Here is a 21,066-nt window from a genome sequence, read left to right as displayed (position 1 = left end):
GACCTGTTTCATGCTATAGGTTGCCGTTGTGCCGTAAACAAAGACTCAGTGTTTAAACTGAGTTCGTTATGCGTTTACCGGTGAAAGGTGCGGACTATAAACGTATAGGTTATGATTTTCAAGCCTTTCAATGTCGGTTAATAATTTATTACTGACGTGGGTGCTATTTCACATGCCAAATGCATCGTTTGTTTCGCGTTTCAGATATATATGAACTATATTGACTATAGTGTATTCTAAGTATTTGTTGAAATGATTGAATGTGTGTAGAATTGGGATTTGTGTTTGCCATAATTATCTGTCATAGATAGGGGATAGTTGCATTTGCAACAACTCCTTGGTGAAAGGATCCGCTCAAATACATGTTATGACCGATGTACGTCATGTATGTTGAAGGGTGTAGTTTAAGTGTTTGTTGAAATGACTGAATGAATATGAAATCATGATTTGTACTTACCATGGCTATGGGATGTATGTGCATGATGATAGTTTATGTTACAACTCCTTGTCGGAAGGATTTGTCCAAGTATATGTTAAAAATCAACATATGTCATGTATGTCGATAGGTGTAGTATAAGTGTTTGATAAATTGTCTGTATGAGTAAGTAATTGGTGAATTGTATTGTATATGGGCGTTGAGATAAGGTTCTCAACTACCTTAACTATGTGCATAAATCCCTCTATGTACCTTATATTATAGTCTGATTACTTATGAAATGCATATGTGTGAATTCATGTTTATATTGTATTTCATAAAATGCTTAAATGGTTGTAGGATTTGAATTACTTACTGCTTGATTATCTCACATGAACTCTTGTTGGTACTAGTGTGGTTGGGACTATGAAATAGTCCAGGCAATCGGTAACAGGTCTGATTTGGTGGCTGAGGTTGTTTTCGCCCACAGGACGTGTTCGATGAGCCCGAGCCGTACTTCGGTTGTCGACAGTGGTTAGGCCACACGGAGTACTCGTGCACTTCATGTCGATCAATTCGATGTGCGCTCGTGCTAGTCGAGCTCGTCAAGTAACCCGATTGACCTGATGTATGTTCACCATGTATGAAAGCTACTGCTTGAACCTAAGGTACCAAACTTACCAGTGAAAACCCCTTTAACCTTGGTACCTCGATCCGCTAAGATTCATGAGCCGGGCATAGTGGTATGAGACACCGTGGTCGGGCTGTCGGCCTACGCTGGGGAGACGAGCCTCCCTGTAGTGACTAGTGAGCAATCCAAACTCGTGAGCCGAATACGGTGGTATGTGACATTGTATTTGAGCTGTCGGCCTACCCTTGCACAGCCTGACTGTGGTCTCCAGTCGGGTTGGTGACGAGCCTTCGAAAATAGACTGCCAGTTGGTAGGGTGTGAGTGGTGGTGACTTCGAGTGTACTTTGAGATTGCGTTGAGGCGACGAGTCTTTCCGTAGCAACCAGAGTACAAACTAGGCCTGCACTGATAAGGTGACAAGCCCTTTGCAGTAACCTAGAACCGTAACATCATATGGAAATTGCTAGGACTAACGACCCTATAATAGATCATTGTTTGGGAATTGATATAAGGGAGGTACCTTAGCTTCCCAATCCTGCTGTATGAAAAGGACTAATAAGAACTTGGTAATCACGTTCATGCACCGCACTGCATATACCGTTTGGCGTTAGGCAGAGCACTGAGGAAGTGACTGACATGCGCGGCTGTTAGATGAAGAACGCAGAGGGAGTGTAGACGAGGGCATGCATCATTTATATATATCATTCTTACATTAATCAGAGTACTTAGGGATGTTTAATTGTATTGTTTTATCATTACTGTTTGACTGAACTGACAACATGTTAACCTTTTCTTTATTGTTCCACTGAGTTGATCACTTACTCTCACGTTACGGGACGGTGTTTTAAACACCCACCAGACCCTGTTGTAGGTTCAGATGATGGCGTAGCTTGCGAGGCGGAGCTGGACTTTGAGGATGGCGATGAAGTTTTCTCATATATGCAGTATTCAGGCGGGTTCATATAGACCGTTCTGATCAGCGGGGCTTCAGGGTTATACTTGCAGTGGACTATTACATTTTTGTCATTTTGTATTTTGAAACAATACATGTAATTATTGACCTGGTAATGCATACATACTTTGGGGACTTATACTGATTTGTATAGCTATACATATTTGAGTCAGTCTTCCGCTTGCGTATTACAACTGTCCCTGGATTATGTTTTGCTGATTTAGCTTAATCTCATTCATGTTTTATGCATTAACATGGACAACATTAAATCATCATTATGTATGTTGCATAAGCGATGCATTGGAACTCGGGAGCTGAGCTTCTGCTCGACCCCCGATTTTCAGGGCGTTACAGAATTTGATAAACATCTATGCCAAAAGGTGTTTGAAGTGGGTGATAATGTACTAATTCACTTGCACGAGAGGTTTCCGATTGGGACATTTAATAAGCTGAAGAATAAGAAGATGAGCCTTGTTTCGATACTCAGGAAAATTAATAATAATGTCTAAATCGTTGATCTTTCCGAGGACCTAGAAATCTCATGAACTTTCAATGTGGCAGACTTGTATGAGTATCATGAGCTAAATACTTTAAATAACTTGGAGACGAGTTCTTTTCAAGTTGAGGGAACTAATGTAGAGTAGGCCGCATATATATATATATTCTTAGCATAGTTCGACCAAAAGAAGCCTAAATAGAAGTAGATGTAGTCCGTCCGAATTGGGCTCGATCTTACATACAGAATGATGTAACTGGGCCCCAAACATGTCTGGTTCAACAAAATTCATTCTGGATAAGAAGAAATTATCGTTTGAAGTGTGGACCGTAAAATAACCGTAACTTTTTACTCGGGCACCTTCACAAAATGCATGACCTAATGATCTTTTGTAATGATACTTTCAAGGTCAACTAGCTTACTATACTGGTTGAATTCGTCCATTTCATAAGAAAATGCACGCCCCGGTTCGACAGATTTTATGAAAAAATTGTTATTAAAAAAAATGCATTTTCATCGCACCTCCTTATTTTTGTAGTTTTAGGATTTTCATCTATTTTAAAAGTTGTTTGCAATAATGTCAGGAATGCTTTGTAAGATTTATTTGAAAATTTATATTTTTAGAAAATTAAGCTTTGAAAATAGATTTTTATTATTTTAGATAATTTTGAATTAGAGTTTGTGTTTTCTTTATTAATTGTGCAATTGAAAAACCATACACATATTATTCAATAAAATTATATAAGTTTTCTCTCTTATTATTATTATTATTATTATTTTTTATTCCTTTTAGATTTAAGTACTATCCTCATGGATTCAGGATTATGATTAATTGGGAAGACGATAATCTTCTTCTTTGTTACATGCGGTTTCCACATTACAATATGACTCTATAATACTTGGGTTCTTGCAGCTCCAAGATACCACCTCCCTCACATAGTGGGCTTGGTCATGCTAGGCCTGAAAGAGGATAATTCCGGTGCTCAAGTCCATTGCTCACGTGTTAGACTTGAACTGATGTTAGCACGCGTATGAAAGATTAAGCCACTCATGGTCCTTGCCATTATAAAGATGCTTTGTATCAAAGATCAAGCCGATCCACAGTGCTGTTTGATTTTTAATTCACCTAGGATAAATACCTAAAAATAAGTAATTATGACTTACTCCACCAGTTTCGAATCAACGAAGAATTATGTCTCCAAAATCAGTCCATAAAAACTATGTTATTGCCTGTTTAAAATTGTTGGCCCTATCACGATGTATGTGACTTATCCACACCCACACCATCAATACTTTTTAAAATAACATTTTAAGGTATGATTCAAAAAATAAGGTAGATCCAAATTGCAAGTGAACCACACCTTAGAAAATAGTGATCTTAAAAATGTAAACGGTTGAAAGCCGTTTTCTTCCTGGGGGCCACGTTGATGTTTATTTGTCATCCAACCTGTTCATGAGGTCAGGCAGTCATGGATAAAGGGAAAACAAAAATGCAGCTTGATCGAAAACTTATGAAGCCCTCGAGAAGTTTTCAAAGGTAAGAGCTCAATTACAATTGTTTCCTGTGGTGTGGTCCACTAGCTTTTGATCTGCCGAATTTTTAGTATTAGAAATTAAAACGATCTGTAAGAGAGGATGGACGGCGTGGATGAGGAACAAACATAATAGCGTCCCCCACAAATTTAACATTTTTCTCATCGGTTTAGATGACGAGTGCGATAATTAAATGACGGTGCGTGTCAACATTTGAGAATCCAGCCTACAAAATACAAAGGTAATTTACCCATGTATCTTGAATTATCACTACATTTAGAAATTCAAACAGCTTAAAAACTAAAATGGGCAACATGTGCACTAAGCAAAGGATAAGAGAGAAATAATCTTTTTAATGGTCCGCATTCAACTTATCAAATCAATCATCAGAACCGTCCATTCAGCCAGGTAATTTTACGGTGGTCCATCCATGGTAAGGCTGAAAAGATGGACGTCCCAGTCGTCGAGCCATTTTAGTATACATTGCAAAGAGAGAGGCCATCTCATACACTTATCAAGTGGGCCACACTGATAAAATGCACTAGCCTAAAAATCATGCGGGTGCAATCATCAGGTGGGCCATACTGATAACATGCTCCAAGCCACAAACGAAGCCAGTTCGCTCAGGTGGGCTATTAATAAGGTGAATATAGACCATTGATCTAACGGTCCATTCTTCTCATACACGCCTAGACACCAGATCAATGAAGCAGCTTCAAATTCGAGCCAAGCAATGTAATGGTGGGCCACAAAACTGATCGCTTAGCCACAGTGCCACGCACATCGCCCGAACTTGCTCTCACACAAAGCCACGTGGCATAGATGTGAAACATCTGGGCCGCTAATCAGCCGTCTCTATGCAGGTGTACGGTTAAAGTTGGACGTTTGGTCACTTTATCCTGACCGTCTATCTAGTTGGTACTCGTCTGGTCCACCTGATGATCCAAACCGATCGCGACCTGACTTTCAGGACAAAGCATCTAATCTGTGTAGCCCATCTGATGAGAGGATCGTATCCCTAACACGTGGCCCATCTTCCACGTGTGATAGATCGGTAATGGGTGTTGGTTCGAGTTCAAGTCGCAAACTCAGACCGGAATCCTCTGCGATTCCTGTTTTGCTCTGCGCGTAAAATACCTAACCCTGTGGGGCCCACCATGTTGAATATGTAAAATCCACTCCGTCCATCAGGTTATATAATAAAATCTAGGCCGTGAAAATACAAATCAGCCAGATCAAACTCAGATGGGCCACACCACAAGGAACAATGGAAAACACCCAACTCTTTGGGGCCCACCATGTTGAATATGTAAAATCCAGTCCGTCCATCAGGTTCTACCATCGATTTTTGGATTCATGGGAAAAAATTTCATCCAGATCCACAATTCAAATGGGCGACATCGTAGGGAAAAATGGGGATGGGATGCTAACCATAGGTTCGTGTTTGTGGCCCCCATGATGTGTATCTTTCATCAAACCCATTAATCTGACGTAAATCACCGTAATAAAATGAAATTACGAAAATCATATTGATCCAAAATCAGGTAGGCAATGAACTTAGGAGGTTTTAGGAGAAGTTTTAAATTGTTCCAAGTGGTGTGGCCCCATTAGAGTTCATTTTATATATGATGTTGTGTTTTACAGTTAAAATAATTTTTCTCACCCGATGGACGGAGTGGATTCATATTTGAAACATGTTGGGCCGCAAAGTTGTTGTAGACGATTCCGGTCCGTTGATTTCGCGTAGTAAGTCAGATCTCTGCTGTGTGGGTTGGTTTTTCTTTCATGGATGCTCTCACCCTATAAAAAAAAATGAGAATTTTGCCCAAATTCCATTCATTTCTTTACATTTCTAACGCAGAAAATTGGATTCTTCAGCCGTTCAAGTCGCAACGGATGCATGTTTCAATACACCGCAAATCTCCAACCACTCATCCATCCAAGGAAATTCCAGTCTCCGAAGAAACCCACATGAAAAAACCAGAGACAGAGACCAAAGACACGACCTCCCTCTTTCATACGATTTCAGAGATTGTAGGCACTGAAAATCTCGGCATTGACAGAAATTCGTCTGAAATTCCAATCTTTGAAGAAACCCACGTCAGAATTCCTAAGATAAGGCCCCAACGTGTGATCAGCACTCTACCTGTTTGTGGAAATACCCAAGAGAGCATGGGGCATGCAAAAAATCTCAGAGGCCAAAAGAACTGTCGATCAGATGGGTTTGTTTCTGAAATGTCGATATCCAGAAAATCCCACCTCAGAAATCAGAAGAAACGGCGACGACACGTTGGCACCCCACCTGTCAATGAAAAGATCAAAGAGACTACACGAACTGAAAACAACGTTGGAAACATGAGAAAACATCTCTTCGAGGGATCTATATGTGAAACATCGGTATCTGAAAATAAGATAGGGAGCCAAAGTGTAGGAATCCCATCTGTTTGTGGAAACGATGCTGGACAGAAAAAGAATCCTCCATCTGAAGAAATTGTATGTGAAAGTTCAGTGTCGGACACAACCCACTTGGGAAATCAATTGGTAGAAGATATAAGCCCTGTTGTTCATAGGATTACAGAGATTGTACGAGCCGAGAACCCTCAAATTCCTATGGAGAAATGTTTAGAGAATTCGAGCCTTTATTTGAATTCAGAGATTGTGGAGAAAGTGCTGAAGAGATGCTTTAAAGTAGGACATTTAGCTCTTCAGTTCTTCAATTGGGTCAAGCTCCAGCATGGGTTTTGCCACACGACGGAGACTTACAATACCATGATTTACATAGCTGGAGAGGCAAGAGATTTTGATTTGATGGAGAAATTGGTAGAGGAAATGTGTATGGAATCCTGTCCGAAGAACATTAACACCTGGACGATTCTAATCTCTCATTATGGGAAGGCAAAAATGACTGGAAACGCATTGTCAGCCTTTGAGAAGATGAGGAAATCCAGTTGTGAACCTGATGAGGCAGCTTACAAATCGATCATTAATGCCCTTTGTAACGTGGGAAAAGCCGAGCTAGCTATGGAATTTTACAAGGAGATGGTTTCTAAGAACTTGAGCATAGACAGGAAGTTGTGTAGTATTCTTATGTGTTGTCTAACGGGAGCAGGAGATATAGAAGCGATTCATACAGTTGGGGATGATATGATGAAGATTGCTGAGATTCCGGAAAATGAAGTTTATACTTGTATTCTGAGGAGCTTTTGTTTGTCTGGGAGGATGAATGAAGCTCTGCAATGGATTGATGAGCTTAAAGACAAAAGCCCAATGTCCGAGCCTGAAAATCTCAAAGTTCTGGTGAAAGGGTTGTGTCGGGCAGGCAGAGTTGATGATGCTTTGGAAATCATTAACGCTACAGGGCATAACTCTGTTGGAGATGGGAAGGTTTATGAGGCCATTCTCAATGGGTACTTGAGAAAAGACAATTTTTCTAAGGCCTTTGAAGTGCTGAGTACTATGAAAGAATCCGGGTTCTTGCCTACAGTGTCGACTTACACTGATATGATCCAGCATCTCTTCTGTTCAAACGAGTATGAAAAAGCTTGTGAGATTTATAGGCAGATGTTGGGAAATGGAATTGAGCCAGATGCTGTGGCGATCACGGCCATGGTCGCAGGGCACGTGCAGAACGGCCGCATTTCCGAAGCATGGGAAGCTTTTGATGGTATGAAGAGGAAAGGCATTGGGCCAACTCGGAAAGCTTATTCAGTATTCATTAAGGAGCTCTGTAAAGCTTCTAAAACAGAGGAGGCTTTCAGCCTTTTGAATGAAATGTGGGATTTGAAGATAAATGCCAGTCACAAAGTATTTCATTTGGTTTCATCTTCTTTACAACAGAAAGGGGAATTGGAGAAAGCTGGGCGAGTCAAGTGGATGTTTAGATCCTTTGAACTTAATAATCAAGATGACAAACTAGAAGATCTATCCATCGATCATCATCATTCCTGCAATGGGACCCACGATGTTTTCAGTACACTACCTGAGAAACCGTATTACTCAGTGAAGCAGGACCTGGACTTCAACCAAGTACAGCCAGCAAGGACTGATATTAGTGTAATGGACCCACCGAAAAAAGGTTACAGCTGCCATGATCTTGATGAAGTATGTAGAATCTTGTCTTCTTCAAAAGATTGGTGGGCCATGCAAGAAGTCTTGGAGAAGAGCACAGTTCATTTCACACCAGAATTCGTCCTGGAGATTCTCCATAATTGTCAGAAACATGGTTATGCCGCTTTGCAGTTTTTCTCATGGGTAGGACAGCGATCTGGCTACAAGCACACATCAGAAACCTACAACATGGCTATCAAAATCTCCGGCGGCGCGAAAGATTTTAAGCATATGAGGAAACTCCATCTTGAGATGAGAAGAAAAGAGTGCTTGGCAACTTCAGATACGTGGACCATCATGATCACCCAATACGGCCGGGCTGGCCTGACTGAGATTGCTCTAAAGAAATTTGAAGAGATGAAGGTTGAAGGGTGTAAACCAAATGGAAGCACATACAAGTATTTGATCATTTTTCTCTGTGGAAAGAAAGGCCGGAAGGTAGATGAAGCGGTCAAAATATTCCAAGAGATGATGTGTGTCGGACATGTACCAGATAAAGAACTGTGTGAGATCTATCTCTCTTGTTTATGCGAAGTGGGGAGGTTGTTGGATGCTAGAAGATGCTTTGAATCTCTATGCAACAGCGGGTTTGCAATTCAAACAAGCTATTCATTGCTTGTTAAAGCTCTTTGCCGAGCTGGGAGACTGGAGGAGGCTCTCGCATTAGAAGGCACCCAGGGATTAACAGTAGATCGATATATTTATGGGAGTCTAATTCATGGACTTCTACGTGGAGGGCGGTTGGACGAAGCCTTGGAGAAAATTGATGCAATGAAACGAGGTGGGATTGTTCCAACCGTTCATGTTTACACATCATTGATAGTGCATTTTTTCAAGGAGAAGCAGATTGGAAAAGCTCTGGAAATGTTTAACCAAATGGTAGAGGACAGCTGCGAACCGACTGTGATCACTTACTCTGCATTGATTCGTGGGTATACAATGGAGGGGAGGATTTCTGAAGCTTGGAATGTCTTCCGTCGGATGAAATTGAAAGGACCATTCCCTGATTTTAGAACTTACTCGATGTTTGTAACTTGTCTTTGTAGAATTGGGAGATCGGAAGAAGCGTTGCAGCTCATCCATGAAATGTTGGATAGTGGAATTCTCCCAAGCAGTATTAACTTCAGGACCGTGTTCTATGGCCTAAACAGAGAAGGTAAGCAAGATTTAGCCCGTACTGTATTAGAAACTAAGTGGGCCCTCGCAAGGAAAAGAAAGTTCTGCACATGAATCCTCTTTTGATTATTCTGATTTCTATTCAGTTCTATCGGGCCGTGCTTCTTTTTTTCATCTTTAAAGTAACTTTATTAACGCCCAAGAGCCCAAATGAAACAAACACTGACACTCACGGTACAGCAGAGCAAGATCCCATCCCCGAAGGAAATCATCTTTTCCATAACCCATGAACTCCTTTGAAGATCTAGCCCAGGAACTAACATAATTTAAGACTTTTTCAATCACCTGGTGCAGTGTAGTTAGAGGTGTTGGGTGCAACTGCCCTTGGAATGGCCAAAAAGCCTAGGCATACCTAGGAGCATGCCTGGAGATTCCAGGATTTTTTTTTTTTAGAAATTAATTTTTAAATCGTATATAGGAAACATATTAATTTCTTTTTTATAGTTATAGTTTGAAAACTAAATTAACAGAATGAAATAAATCTAATTATAAAGTTATTATGAATTTTAAATAGAGTGATGACATAATGAAATAAAGCTAATTATAAAGTTATTTTGTATTTTAAATAGAATGATAGTTAGACACTGCTTCCAAATACCTACTTCTACTCAAACATTCTAGCAAATCCATAGAAGTAAAATTTCAAATTTCCTTAATTTCTCAAACCTATAAACCTTAATTTCGTAAAATTATTAATTCTGTTTAGCTCAAAACCCATATCTCCATTTTTTTTTTCCCTTGAGTTCCTCAATTCTAAGCCACAATGTTCCAATTTTCCTAAATCCTAATCCTAAGTTTCCCAATTGCCCCAACTCCCTCAAATTCCCAACCCGAGATCGAAATTTGGCTAAAATTCCAAAATGTTCCAAACCTTAAAAAATCCAAAATGTCAACATCTCAAAATCTTGTAACCTAAAATTTTCAATTGTCGTAAAATCCCCAATTTGTTACTTTCTCTTGCATGACATGAACGGAAACTTAAAATTGTTTTTAAGAATCTCACTATGCTGCTTATGGAAACGAGATCAGTGCTGCTAGGGTTTGCGTCAAAAGGCGTTCGGTCTAAAAGGACCCCCAATCGATTGATCTTTGGATCGAAGAAGCAAAGGTGGTGGTGGGGGTGGTCACGGAGCCCAGTGGGGGGTCTCGGTACAAATGGGCCGATGAGTGGAGGCGCAGCGGCGTAGATCGGGACGATGTTGGAGGTCATGGCGATGGGTTCGATGAAGGAGTTCCAGTTCCATGCTCCCGCAAAACTCGCGATGGGGAGGAATTCAGGGGTAGGGGCACGTGGCAGATGCGGATTCAAATTTCCCCTCATGAAGGGCACGAGTCGAATGGGGATGGCAATTGTCTGTTGTTGGATGACGTGGCTTGGGGAGGCCTGTTCAATGCCAAAGAGGTGGTGGCGGGAGACCCTTCTCTCTTTCAAGCTCGGTCAGATGATCGGGCACTAACAGAGGTTCAGACTGAGGGTTGGCTATTGCAAGATCTCTCATGTGGTCTTGCTGTTTTAGGGGTCAGGTTTGGAGCAAGCTCCGATCCAACCCACATGTCGAAACGTTGCAACCCCCTCTCTCGATCTATGTCTTTCAGTAGGCTCGAATCCAACTATTAGTGCGTCTTTGCATCGCTCTCTATTGACACGTGGCAAGGGTCAGTCCCTTCCCTCCAGCTATTATCTTGTGCCCAATCGCATGAGTCGCCTTTTACCCTGGGTATGTTGCACATGGGGATTTTATTGGGCCCCTCTCATGTGTCCTCCTTGCATGTTCGCCCTTCAAGGCTCTTTTCCTTCCAGTCCTACCAATCAATCCTCTTCTTTTAATAATCACGCGACAGCTCCTCCAGGGCTCTGTGTTCTCCGAGATCGCCTCTCACAAGACTTTCTACCTGAAGATGGGAGGATGGTCGAGGGTAGTCATGACCTGGTGGAGGCTCGGTACACTTCTTTGAGGTAGATGAGTCTTTCTACCTCGTTGAAGATGCGGTGAGTGGGGATTTCTTTGACGATGCGCTCGACATCCCTCCATTGTAAGTGGTGAGGGAGCTTCCTGTGAGCAACAATGTCATCCCGCTTCCCTCTCTTTAGTATCTTCCCTCTCACTATTAGGGCATTTGATCGATGTTGAAAGTGGAGCTGCACTGGTACAAAGATATGCTGGAGTGCGTCGGAAAGTCAGTAAGGATGTCCATTGGTGCAGAGGATGATGACGTACAGGCCTTCATAAATTTACTCCAGGAAAGAAGCAGTCGGAACTCTGAGGCAACTCAGATGCAAAAATCTAGGCCAGAGTTTCCCAGGGGTTGGAGAGAGCTGTTGAGCCTGGAGAGCTCAGTGAATTACGATACCAACAGCTGTTGCAATGGCAAAAAATGCAGGGGTATGAGAATTGGTTACTAATGAAGGTCTTAACTTGGAACATCAGGGGGCTGGGAAGTCGAGACAAAAGGAACCAGGTGAAAGAGGTATGTAAAAAATATAAAATCCAAATCTTGGCACTCTATCTGGGACATCAAGAACAAGGGTTGGCTATCCTTGAATGCTGAAGGATCAACCGGGGGGGGGGGGCATATAGGTTCTTTCTGTTCTTAGGGAGATTTCTTCGGAGTTCAAATGGTTGTTCACTACTGTATATGGACCGTGCATTCCGACCCACAGGAATCTGTTCTGGTCAGAATTGAACCAGGTGAGAGCTCTTTTCAACCTGCCTTGGTGTATAAGGAGGGATTTCAACGTCATAAGGTTCGTCCACGAGAAGTTTACTAGAGGGATAGTCACCAAAAGCATTATAGGTTTCAAAGATTGGGTCGGTCAAAACGAAATGGTGGATATTCCAATTGGGTGGAAGGGAAATACATTTGGTCTAATGGTAAAGAAAACCCATTCTTGGCGCGGCTGGATAGATTCTTATTGTCAGCTGATTGGGTGGAAAAATATCCTCTGGTAAAATCTAGGGGTTTACTGAGAACATGCTCAGATCACTGACTCGTTTTGTTGGAAGTGGAGGAAGATGGTTGGAGCCCCAAACCATTTTGCTTTGAACTAGCATGGCTAGAGGTGCAAAACTTCACGAAGATGTTAAAAGGCTGGTAGCTATCTTTCAAGGTCTCAGGTACGACTGGTTTTGAGCTGGCCCAAAAGTTGAAGCTTCTCAAAGCCAAACTGTCCATCTGGAAAAAGGAATTCCTCAGCAAAAGATCCGAAAAGGCTGAAGGCATTACTCGTGAAATCAGCGAATTGGACATCAAGGAGGAGGGGTTGGTCTCTTGGATGATGAGTGGAACAAAAGACTTCACCTTGCGGAGTTCTCCAAATTTCTCAACGAAGAACAAATCAGGTGGAGGCAGGGATCTAGAGCAACCTATCTCAAGGAAGGTGATAAGAATATCTCCTTCTTCCATGGAATCGCAAGTGCTCAGGCAAAAAACTAATCACATCAGTAACATTCTAGTGGAGGGGCAAAGTGTAGAGGAGAAATACCAAATATGCTTAGCAGTTGTAGACTTTTACTCCACTCTTCTCTCGAGTCCGGGGTGGAAGAGACCACTGTTGGATCATTTGCCCTTACCAAGGATCTCGATGGAGGAAGCAGGTTCATCAGAGAAACCTATCTTGGAAGAAGAAATCCAATGTGCCATCAATTCATTAAGAAGGGATAAGGCCCCGGGGCCCGATGACTTTCCTATAGCTTTCTATCAAGTTTTTTGGGACACGATTAAACAAGACATGGTTGACTTTGTTAAAGAATTCAGCGATAGAGTTAATCTTGCTAAAGGTTTGGGGGCTTCTTTTGTTGCCTTAACCCCAAAGAAAGAGGGAGCAGAGTCACTTGCAGACTTTCGGCCCATGAGTCTCATTGGTAGCCTCCACAAGATAAAAGTATTGGCTGGCAGATTTAGATTGGTGCTCCCTTCGGTTATAGCAGAAAATTAGGGAGCATTTGTTGCAAATAGACATATTCTAGATAGTGCGTTACTTGCTCACAAATGGATTGACTCTAGATAGAAGGAAGGAATTAAGGGTGGTGTGTGCAAATTAGACATTGAAAAGGCAGACAACCACTTTGAATGGGATTTCTTCGCATACGTGCTAAGAAAGAATGGGCTGCGGTAGTAAATGGATCAGCTGGATGCATGAATGTGTGTCGTCAACTTCCTACTCTATATTGGTTAACAGATCACCAAAAGGTTTCTTTAAAGGCTCGAGGGGTTTAAGGCAATGGACCCGCTATCCCCTTTTCTATTTATAGTGGTGGCTGAAGCCTTATGTCCCATGCTAAGCAAGGGGCAGTAGGCATGTCTCATCTCAGGTTTTTCTAGGACAAGAGATGGGGTCAAGATCACCCATCTACAATTTGTAGATGACACCTTGTTATTTTGCGATGCGGACGAAACCAAGCTAGACAACCTAAGGAAGATATTGGGGTGCTTTGAAGAAGTTCCAGGCCTTAAGATCAATGTCCGGAAGAGTGAGATGCTTAGCATCGGGATATCAATCGAGGAGACTTCTCATTTGGCAAGTGCGTTTGGATGCAGAGCCGGGTCCTTCCCATCTTTCTATTTGGGCCTCCCCTAATGCTTGGGCAAACCGCCTAACGGTCCAAGGTGATCGAGAGGTTCGAGTGGAAATTGTCAAAATGGAAGGGAAGACACATGTCCCTAGCCGGGCGCATTACTCTCATCAAGGCAGCCCTTTCTAATTTGCTACTATACTTCATGTCCCTGTACAAATGTCCTAAATCGGTTTGGAGAGATTAGACAAATTAAAAAGGGATTTCCTTTGGCAAGGTGCCGAAGAAAACATAAATTTCATCTAGTCAAGTGGGAAGAAGTCTGCAAACCTATATCTGAACGAGGCGTGGGCATTAGAAATCTATATTTGATGAATGTCTCCCCTTCTTGGCAAGTGGCATTAGAGATTTGGCACGGAAAGGGGAAGTCTTTGGAGTGAAGTTGGAAGGCCATCATGTCTGTGTCCCCTTTGGTCAAACCAGCATGTCTTTTGCTCTCGGCAATAGTGATTGGATCAGGTTTTGGGAGGACCCGAGGTGTGGAATCAGGCCTTTGAAGATGGATTTCCCATCCTTAACTCTTTTGTCTCCTTTGCCGAACATCTCTGTGGCTAGAGGCTTCTTCTCTGATGTAGGGAGTGGGGCTTGGTGTACCCTGTGTCACAGGCCTTGTCAGATGATGAGGTGGAGGACCTTGCGAGGCTTTTGGTGCACCTTCATAATATACATCCTTCCCTGGACTCCTTGGATAACATTGTTTGGATTGCATCCCCTTCAGGAATATTTTCTGAAAAATCTTTTTATTTGAAAAAATGGGGATTGGCAGTCGCTAGTGGTGAAGGACTCTTTCACGCCTTTTGGTTCTATGGTGCCACTCCTAAGGTGGCTACTTTCACCTGGTTGGTGGGGGGAGAAAGCACATCCTTACTATAGACAATCTATAGAAGAGAGCTATGACTCTTCCCGACACGTCTCCTCTGCATGAAAGACTCTTGAGTCAATTGACCACATATTTATTCATTGCTGGAGTGTGTGGTCCCATCTCCTCAACATCTTTGGCTTCGACGGGATGATGCGATCCTCCATTGATCAATTATTTGATATTTCAGATGTGGCATGCTGTTCTCCTAGCCAAATCCAGCCAGGTTCTCTTGCGATTATGCTTGCCAGTAGTCCTATGGAACTCATGGTGGGAGCATAATGCGAGATGCTTCCGCAACTAGTATGAGCCTTCGGAAGAAACTCTATGGAAAACAAAGAGAGAGAGGTTCTAGATTGGGCTGCTAGTGCATGCCTAGTAGGCATTAATGTGGCAATATCTGTACTGGGGATGTAATTTGGCTCCTTTCTGCTTTAGTCCTTGCTGGTTGTTATTTCAATCAGCTTTTCTAATAAAATGTGTTACCCCTCCTCTCTCTCTCTCTCTCTCTCTCTCTCTATAGATATATATATATATATATATATATATATATATATCAAAGGCAATGCACCCCCAACTAGAATTGCTATACAAAGGAGACACATGCCCGCCTTTCCGAAGCTCCTCCGCCCCAACCTCCTGTTGAGATCTCTCGCTTCGCCGTCACGGGATCGAGCGCTATCGACAGCGCTACACGTGTCACTGGCTCTACGTCAAAAGTTCGAAAGGACAGTAGCCAGTTTACGCTCTGGACCCTGGAGCTGCCACGTTTGCATCGCCCGTCAGGCCCCATTTATGTTGGTAACGTACATCCTTCTTCTCTCCACGTGTCTGCTGACATCGCCGAAGCATCCGTCCTATCCGTCCATGTGGCCGGTCGATCTTCTCCCCTTCAACCTAAACAGCTATCCTCCCTCGGGTCTGACGATGCGGGTCCGGGTCCGACCAGTATCACCCTCCCGTCTGTTCGCTGGGGCTCGTATAACTTAACCGACTCAGTTCCCTCTAATCCCGTCCCTAACTCCCTTCGGTCCATTCCTTCGCAGAAACGGGGTGATGCCTCTTCGGTAGGAGTCGAATCAGATAGCATTGCCTCTGACAGCCTGCCTTCTAGCCTAACGTCCCCTACTCATCCCCCCGAACTGCTATCAGACTGGACTGAAACGGGCCCTCTGACACTGTTCGACAAGAATTTCTCCAGTGAAGTGTTAGACGCGGATCCATTGCAGGTGTATTGTCACTTTCAGCAGCTAAATGTAGATATTCGTGATTCTCCTCCTAGGTAGGATATTCTTTCGGCGTCCAGTTCGGAAGGGAAGAGCAGAGAGGACATTTTTGAAGAAATCCAGAAAACGAAGTGGATTAGAGATGCAATCGGACATGTCGGTAGAGCCCTCGGTTTATCCTTTGGGAACAAACCTGAAGACTATACCAATTTATTCCAGTTCATTGAAAATCGAGGCAGACCTCTCCCTCTTTCCAGATCTCCCTCTAATCCTATTCAGAGGCCTTCCAACAGAGAATTGCTTCGCCTCCAAATAAGTCCAGCACCATCATCTTCTTCGGCGGGCCGTCGAGGTCGAAAGGGAGCCCGGGGGAGCAATGTTTCCCAATCATTATTTTCTCCTGGAATGTAAGGGGGATGGGTTCCTTCCAAAAGAGGGGGCTGATTAAGGAATCCATCAGACGGAAGAATCTGGAGATAGTCTGCCTTCAGGAAACTAAATTGCCCCAGTTCTCGGACAGATTGATGAAATCGATTTGGAGAGCCTCCGATGTTAATCGTGTCACGCTGGACGCTGTGGGCTCCTTGGGTGGAATTTTGGTTGCTTGGAAATCTTCCCATTGGGAATTGATATCTTCTTTCATTGGAACCTTCTTCGTCTTCGTCATTCTCCAAGCTAGGTCTTCTAATTTCAGTTGTAACATTATCGCTGTTTACAGTCCTAACGATGATTCTCTCAGGTCTTCCTTTTGGAATGAACTGACTTCGTCAAGACAATCCTTTCCAGGTCCTACCTGTTTCGTTGGAGATTTCAACATCATTCGCTTCTCGGACGAACATTCCCGGCTGAGGAGTACTTCGCCTGCTATGATCCAATTCTCTGATTGGATCCAAGCGCAGGAGCTTATTGATCTTCTGTTGTCTGCGCCTCCTTCACCTGGTCTAATTGCTGCCGGTCTCCCATTCTCTCGCGATTGGATAGGTTGCTACTTTCCACAGAATGGATGGAGGCTTTTCCCTCGATCTATCAGGTCGCTCTCCCCAGAATCACTTCAGATCACTGTCCTATTATGTTATCCATTGAAGAAGTCAACTAGGGCCCTAAGCCTTTTAAATTTAATCCAGCGTGGATGCAAGTCGAAGGCTTTCAGGAAAAAGTGGTGGATTGGTGGAGCTCTTTCCAGATCGATGGGTTTGCAGGCCATAGACTTTCGTGCAAGCTCAGACACCTCAAAGAAAAAAATCAAGGACTGGAAGTTCATAGAACTCAACAAACTAGAGAAAGAGACCGAGGCCCTTATGGTAGAACTTCAGCAAATTGACGCGTCATTCGAAGGCGAGGAGATGCCTATCGAATCTTTTTCTAGACGAATCCAAATCATTCAATCCTTGTCTGCCCTTGCTTTGGAAGATGAAGTCAACTGGAAAGTCAGATCTCGAGTGAAGTGGCTCAAAGAAGGTGATAGAAATACCAAATTCTTCCACAAAATTGCCAGTCTCAGAGCTCGTGGTAAAGCCATCCACAACATCTTGGTGGAAGATAGGTTAATTGAAGAAAAAGACGAGATCGTGGATTGTGCGACTGATCATTTTCGATCCATGTTCTCTTCCGACGGATGGGCTAGACCTCGGCTTGACGGGATTGCCTTCTCTCCCTTGCAAAGATCGGAGTCCGAAATGCTGGAGGCTCCCTTTTCTGCCGAAGAAGCTAAGGCATCCGTCTTCGCTTTAACAACAGATAAATCTCCAGGGCCAGATGGTTTTTCTATGTCTTTTTTTCAGGTCTTTTGGGATACGGTTCAGTCAGACATTTTGGCTTTTCTTCATGAATTCCACGAGAGGGGGAAGCTCTCCAAGAGTCTTGGAGCTTCCTTTATCACTTTGATTCCAAAAGTTTCGGGTGCGTCCTCGCTGTCAGACTACAGGCCTATTAGCCTTGTTGGTGGTCCCTACAAAATCCTAGCCAAAATCCTCTCTTCTAGACTATCTACTGTTCTGGGGAACCTTATTTCTAAAAATCAAAATGCGTTCTTAAAAGGGAGACAGATTATCGATGGGGCTCTTATTGCCTATGAATGTCTGCATTCCGCTCACAGATCTGGAAGAAAAACCATTTTTTTCAAGCTAGACATCGAGAAGGCATATGACCATGTTGAATGGGATTTCTTGCAGTACATGATGATGCGTATGGGATTTGGGGATAGATGGCGAAGATGGATTAGCTCTTGCGTGGAGTCAGCGCATTACTCAATTCTCTTAAACGGTTCTCCTTTCGGTTTTTTCCCTGGATCACGAGGCTTACGCCAAGGGGATCCTCTCTCTCCCCCCCCCCTGTTCCTCCTGATTGGAGAGGCTCTATCTCAAATGATTCTTAGTGGGCAGGCCGCTGGGCTATTTTCAGGTTCTTTCGTCGCGGAAGCAGTCCCTCCTATTTCTCACATCCAATTTCCTGATGACACCCTGATTATGATCGAGGCGGACGAACCTTCTCTTCACAACCTTCATACGACCCTCCGTTGTTTTGAGGCAGTCTTTGGTCTCAAAATCAACATGGCAAAATCTAAGCTCTATGGTGTGAATCTTCAGGATCAGGCTCTAGAGGAGTACTCTGACATTTTGGGATCTTCTTCGGCTTCCTTCCCTACTGCGTTTGTCGGTCTCCCCCTTTCTGTGGGCCCCCCCCCACCCCCCCCCTGGCAATGTGGGAAAAAATCATCGCCAAAACTCAAAAGAAACTTGCCACGTGGCAATGTTGATATCTATCGCTTGGAGGTAGTCACATTAATTAAAGAATCGCTGTCCAACCTGCCTCTTTATTATATGTCTCTCTTCAGATGTCCGCCCGCTGTCTTGGATTGAATTGATGCGCTTAGGAGGAATTTTCTCTGGTGTGGCAATGATAATCACAGGAAATTCCACCTTATGGACTGGAAGGAAGTGTTTTCCACTTCAGGAATAGGGGTGCTAACATTAAAAATCTTAAGATTATGAATGCGGCTCTTCTAGGTAAGCGGATCTGGCGTTTGGGCATTGAATCCGAAGCAATGTGGAACATCATCGTCAAAGGGAAATACGGTTCCTCTGCAGGTGGCTGGTGGACTGGTGATACCTCCTCCTACAGAGCCTTCTTCGTCTGGAAAGGCATCCTTCGTCACAAAGCTACGGTGCTGTCAAATTCTGCTTTCCAACTGGGGAGAGGTACGAACATCAGGTTTTGGGAAGATCAATGGTTGGGTGATAGTACCTTGAGAAGAAGATTTTCGGGTATTTACGGCATTGCTGCCAACAAGGAGAGTATGATTGCCAGCAACTATTCTTGCTCGGAGACTGGTGGGGGATGGGAAATTAATTGTCTTAGAAACCTGAGAGATTCGGAGGTGGACGAATATGTGGATTTGCTTCAAAGCCTCTCATCCATCTCTTTGGATATGTCCTCTCCTGATAAGCTGCGTTGGAATTGTCACAGCTCTGGTAATTTTTCAGTCAAATCGTTACATGCAGTATTGCTCCCCACCCCTTCCTCCCAATTGCAGATCAGTCCGTTTACATGCTCGAGTTTTTAATGATTCCCCAGTTCATATGCTTTGGCTGGCTTGCAGCCATGAACCGGATCCTTACTATTGACAACCTCAGGAAACGTGGAATGCAGATCGTTAATATCTGTCGCTGCTGCATGAGTAGTGAAGAGACAGCAGACCATCTCCTGGTCCATTGTCCTTTTATCAGCCACATTTTGTGGGACTTCTGGCCTCGATTCAACTTTATTGGATGCACTCCATACTCTGCAGCATCCTTCCTTGCTGCTTGGCAGGGCCACAAACTTGGCAAAGTGAAAACCAGAACCTGGAGAATGGCGATTATTGCAATTTGATTGCAGATCAGTCCGTTTACATGCTCGAGTTTTTAATGATTCTCAGGCTACGGCTACATCTGTGGGCTCCTATGCTAAAAAGTTGATCGTTGAATGGGTGACGAATGTTATGGGTCTAAAAGATTATAATCTTATTTTCTTAGGTGTCTAGCTTTGCCTTGTGGCTGCTATCTCAGCAGTCCTTGTATGCTTTTTTCTTTCTTTTAATGAAATCTTCGTTGCTTTCAAATATATATATATATCTAAATGTTTGGGAGGTGAGGTCTTTTTCCCAAAATCAAAGCTTTGATATAAAGGAAATGAGGAAAATGTATTCTAAGTGGGCTTAAAGACGTATTTCCACCCATAATAGCTGTCTGTCAACATTCCCAAACTACCATTCTTTAAGGTACTCAAAAAGTATATACATCACAATATTATGTAGATGGCAGCCGGGCACACCTAACACATGCAGGAGGACCTCAGGCGATGCATAGGTAGCCAAAAACGCCCAGGCGTGCTCCTAGAACTCCTTGACTACAGTAACCTGGTGAAGTGAACTGATTCGGATTGGTTATTAAAGATCTGGTTGTTTCTTTCCTTCCAAATTAACCACATAGTTGCACGAAAGCAAAGATTCCTCAACACCCTACCTATTGACCTTCTTGGTCTGTCCTCCCATGCAATCAGAAGTGTAGAAATTGTATGCGGCATCGACCAAGCTGGACTGAATTGACTAAGGCACCACTCCTATATGGATGGTTCACACCTTCTGCACCCCTCGGACAGAATAGAAATTTACAGCTGTGAAGAGTACATGTATGCAAGATTGGAGCTATTCTTCAGGTGGTACCCCACCATTTATGGACTTTTGGTCATTAATTTTTCAGCCATCCATTTTCTTCATACAGTTCAACTGACTGGCCTGATCTCTAGAGCATGGAACAACACACAATCGGGCTCACTTGATGAGCGGATTGGAACATATGCATTCCTACCACACAGTAGCCATAATTGGAGGTACGAGAATGCGTTGGCTAACTAAATTGCAGGTCCACCAGAGAAGGCTACAGTGGCAAGTAGAAGTTATCTTGAGGATCTGTGTTGAAGCCAACATGGGTTCAAGAAGAAAATTGATGCTAGAGATTCCAAATCCATGCCGTTGTTGGAAAGATAATCTGCTACCCTATTCTCTTCCAGGGAGATGTGGAAGAATTTCCAATTTAAGGTGAGTTATTTGGTACTTG

The 21,066-nt window shown here is 43.2% G+C and overlaps 1 protein-coding gene across 1 annotated transcript; it reads left to right on the top strand.

Annotated features, from left to right (window-relative positions):
* The first annotated feature begins 5,836 nt into the window (after positions 1–5,836).
* Positions 5,837–9,400, top strand: LOC131233282 (putative pentatricopeptide repeat-containing protein At5g06400, mitochondrial). Its single transcript, XM_058229930.1, has one exon. It carries the CDS (start codon positions 5,841–5,843, stop codon positions 9,363–9,365), a length of 3,525 nt encoding a protein of 1,174 aa, XP_058085913.1. The 5' UTR covers positions 5,837–5,840; the 3' UTR covers positions 9,366–9,400.
* The last annotated feature ends 11,666 nt before the right edge of the window (positions 9,401–21,066 follow it).

This window comes from Magnolia sinica, chromosome 18 (assembly GCF_029962835.1).
Source record: "Magnolia sinica isolate HGM2019 chromosome 18, MsV1, whole genome shotgun sequence".
Classification (NCBI taxonomy): Eukaryota; Viridiplantae; Streptophyta; class Magnoliopsida; order Magnoliales; family Magnoliaceae; genus Magnolia; species Magnolia sinica.
Note: the sequence above shows the minus strand (reverse complement) of the source record. Positions and strands in the feature narration are given on the sequence as shown.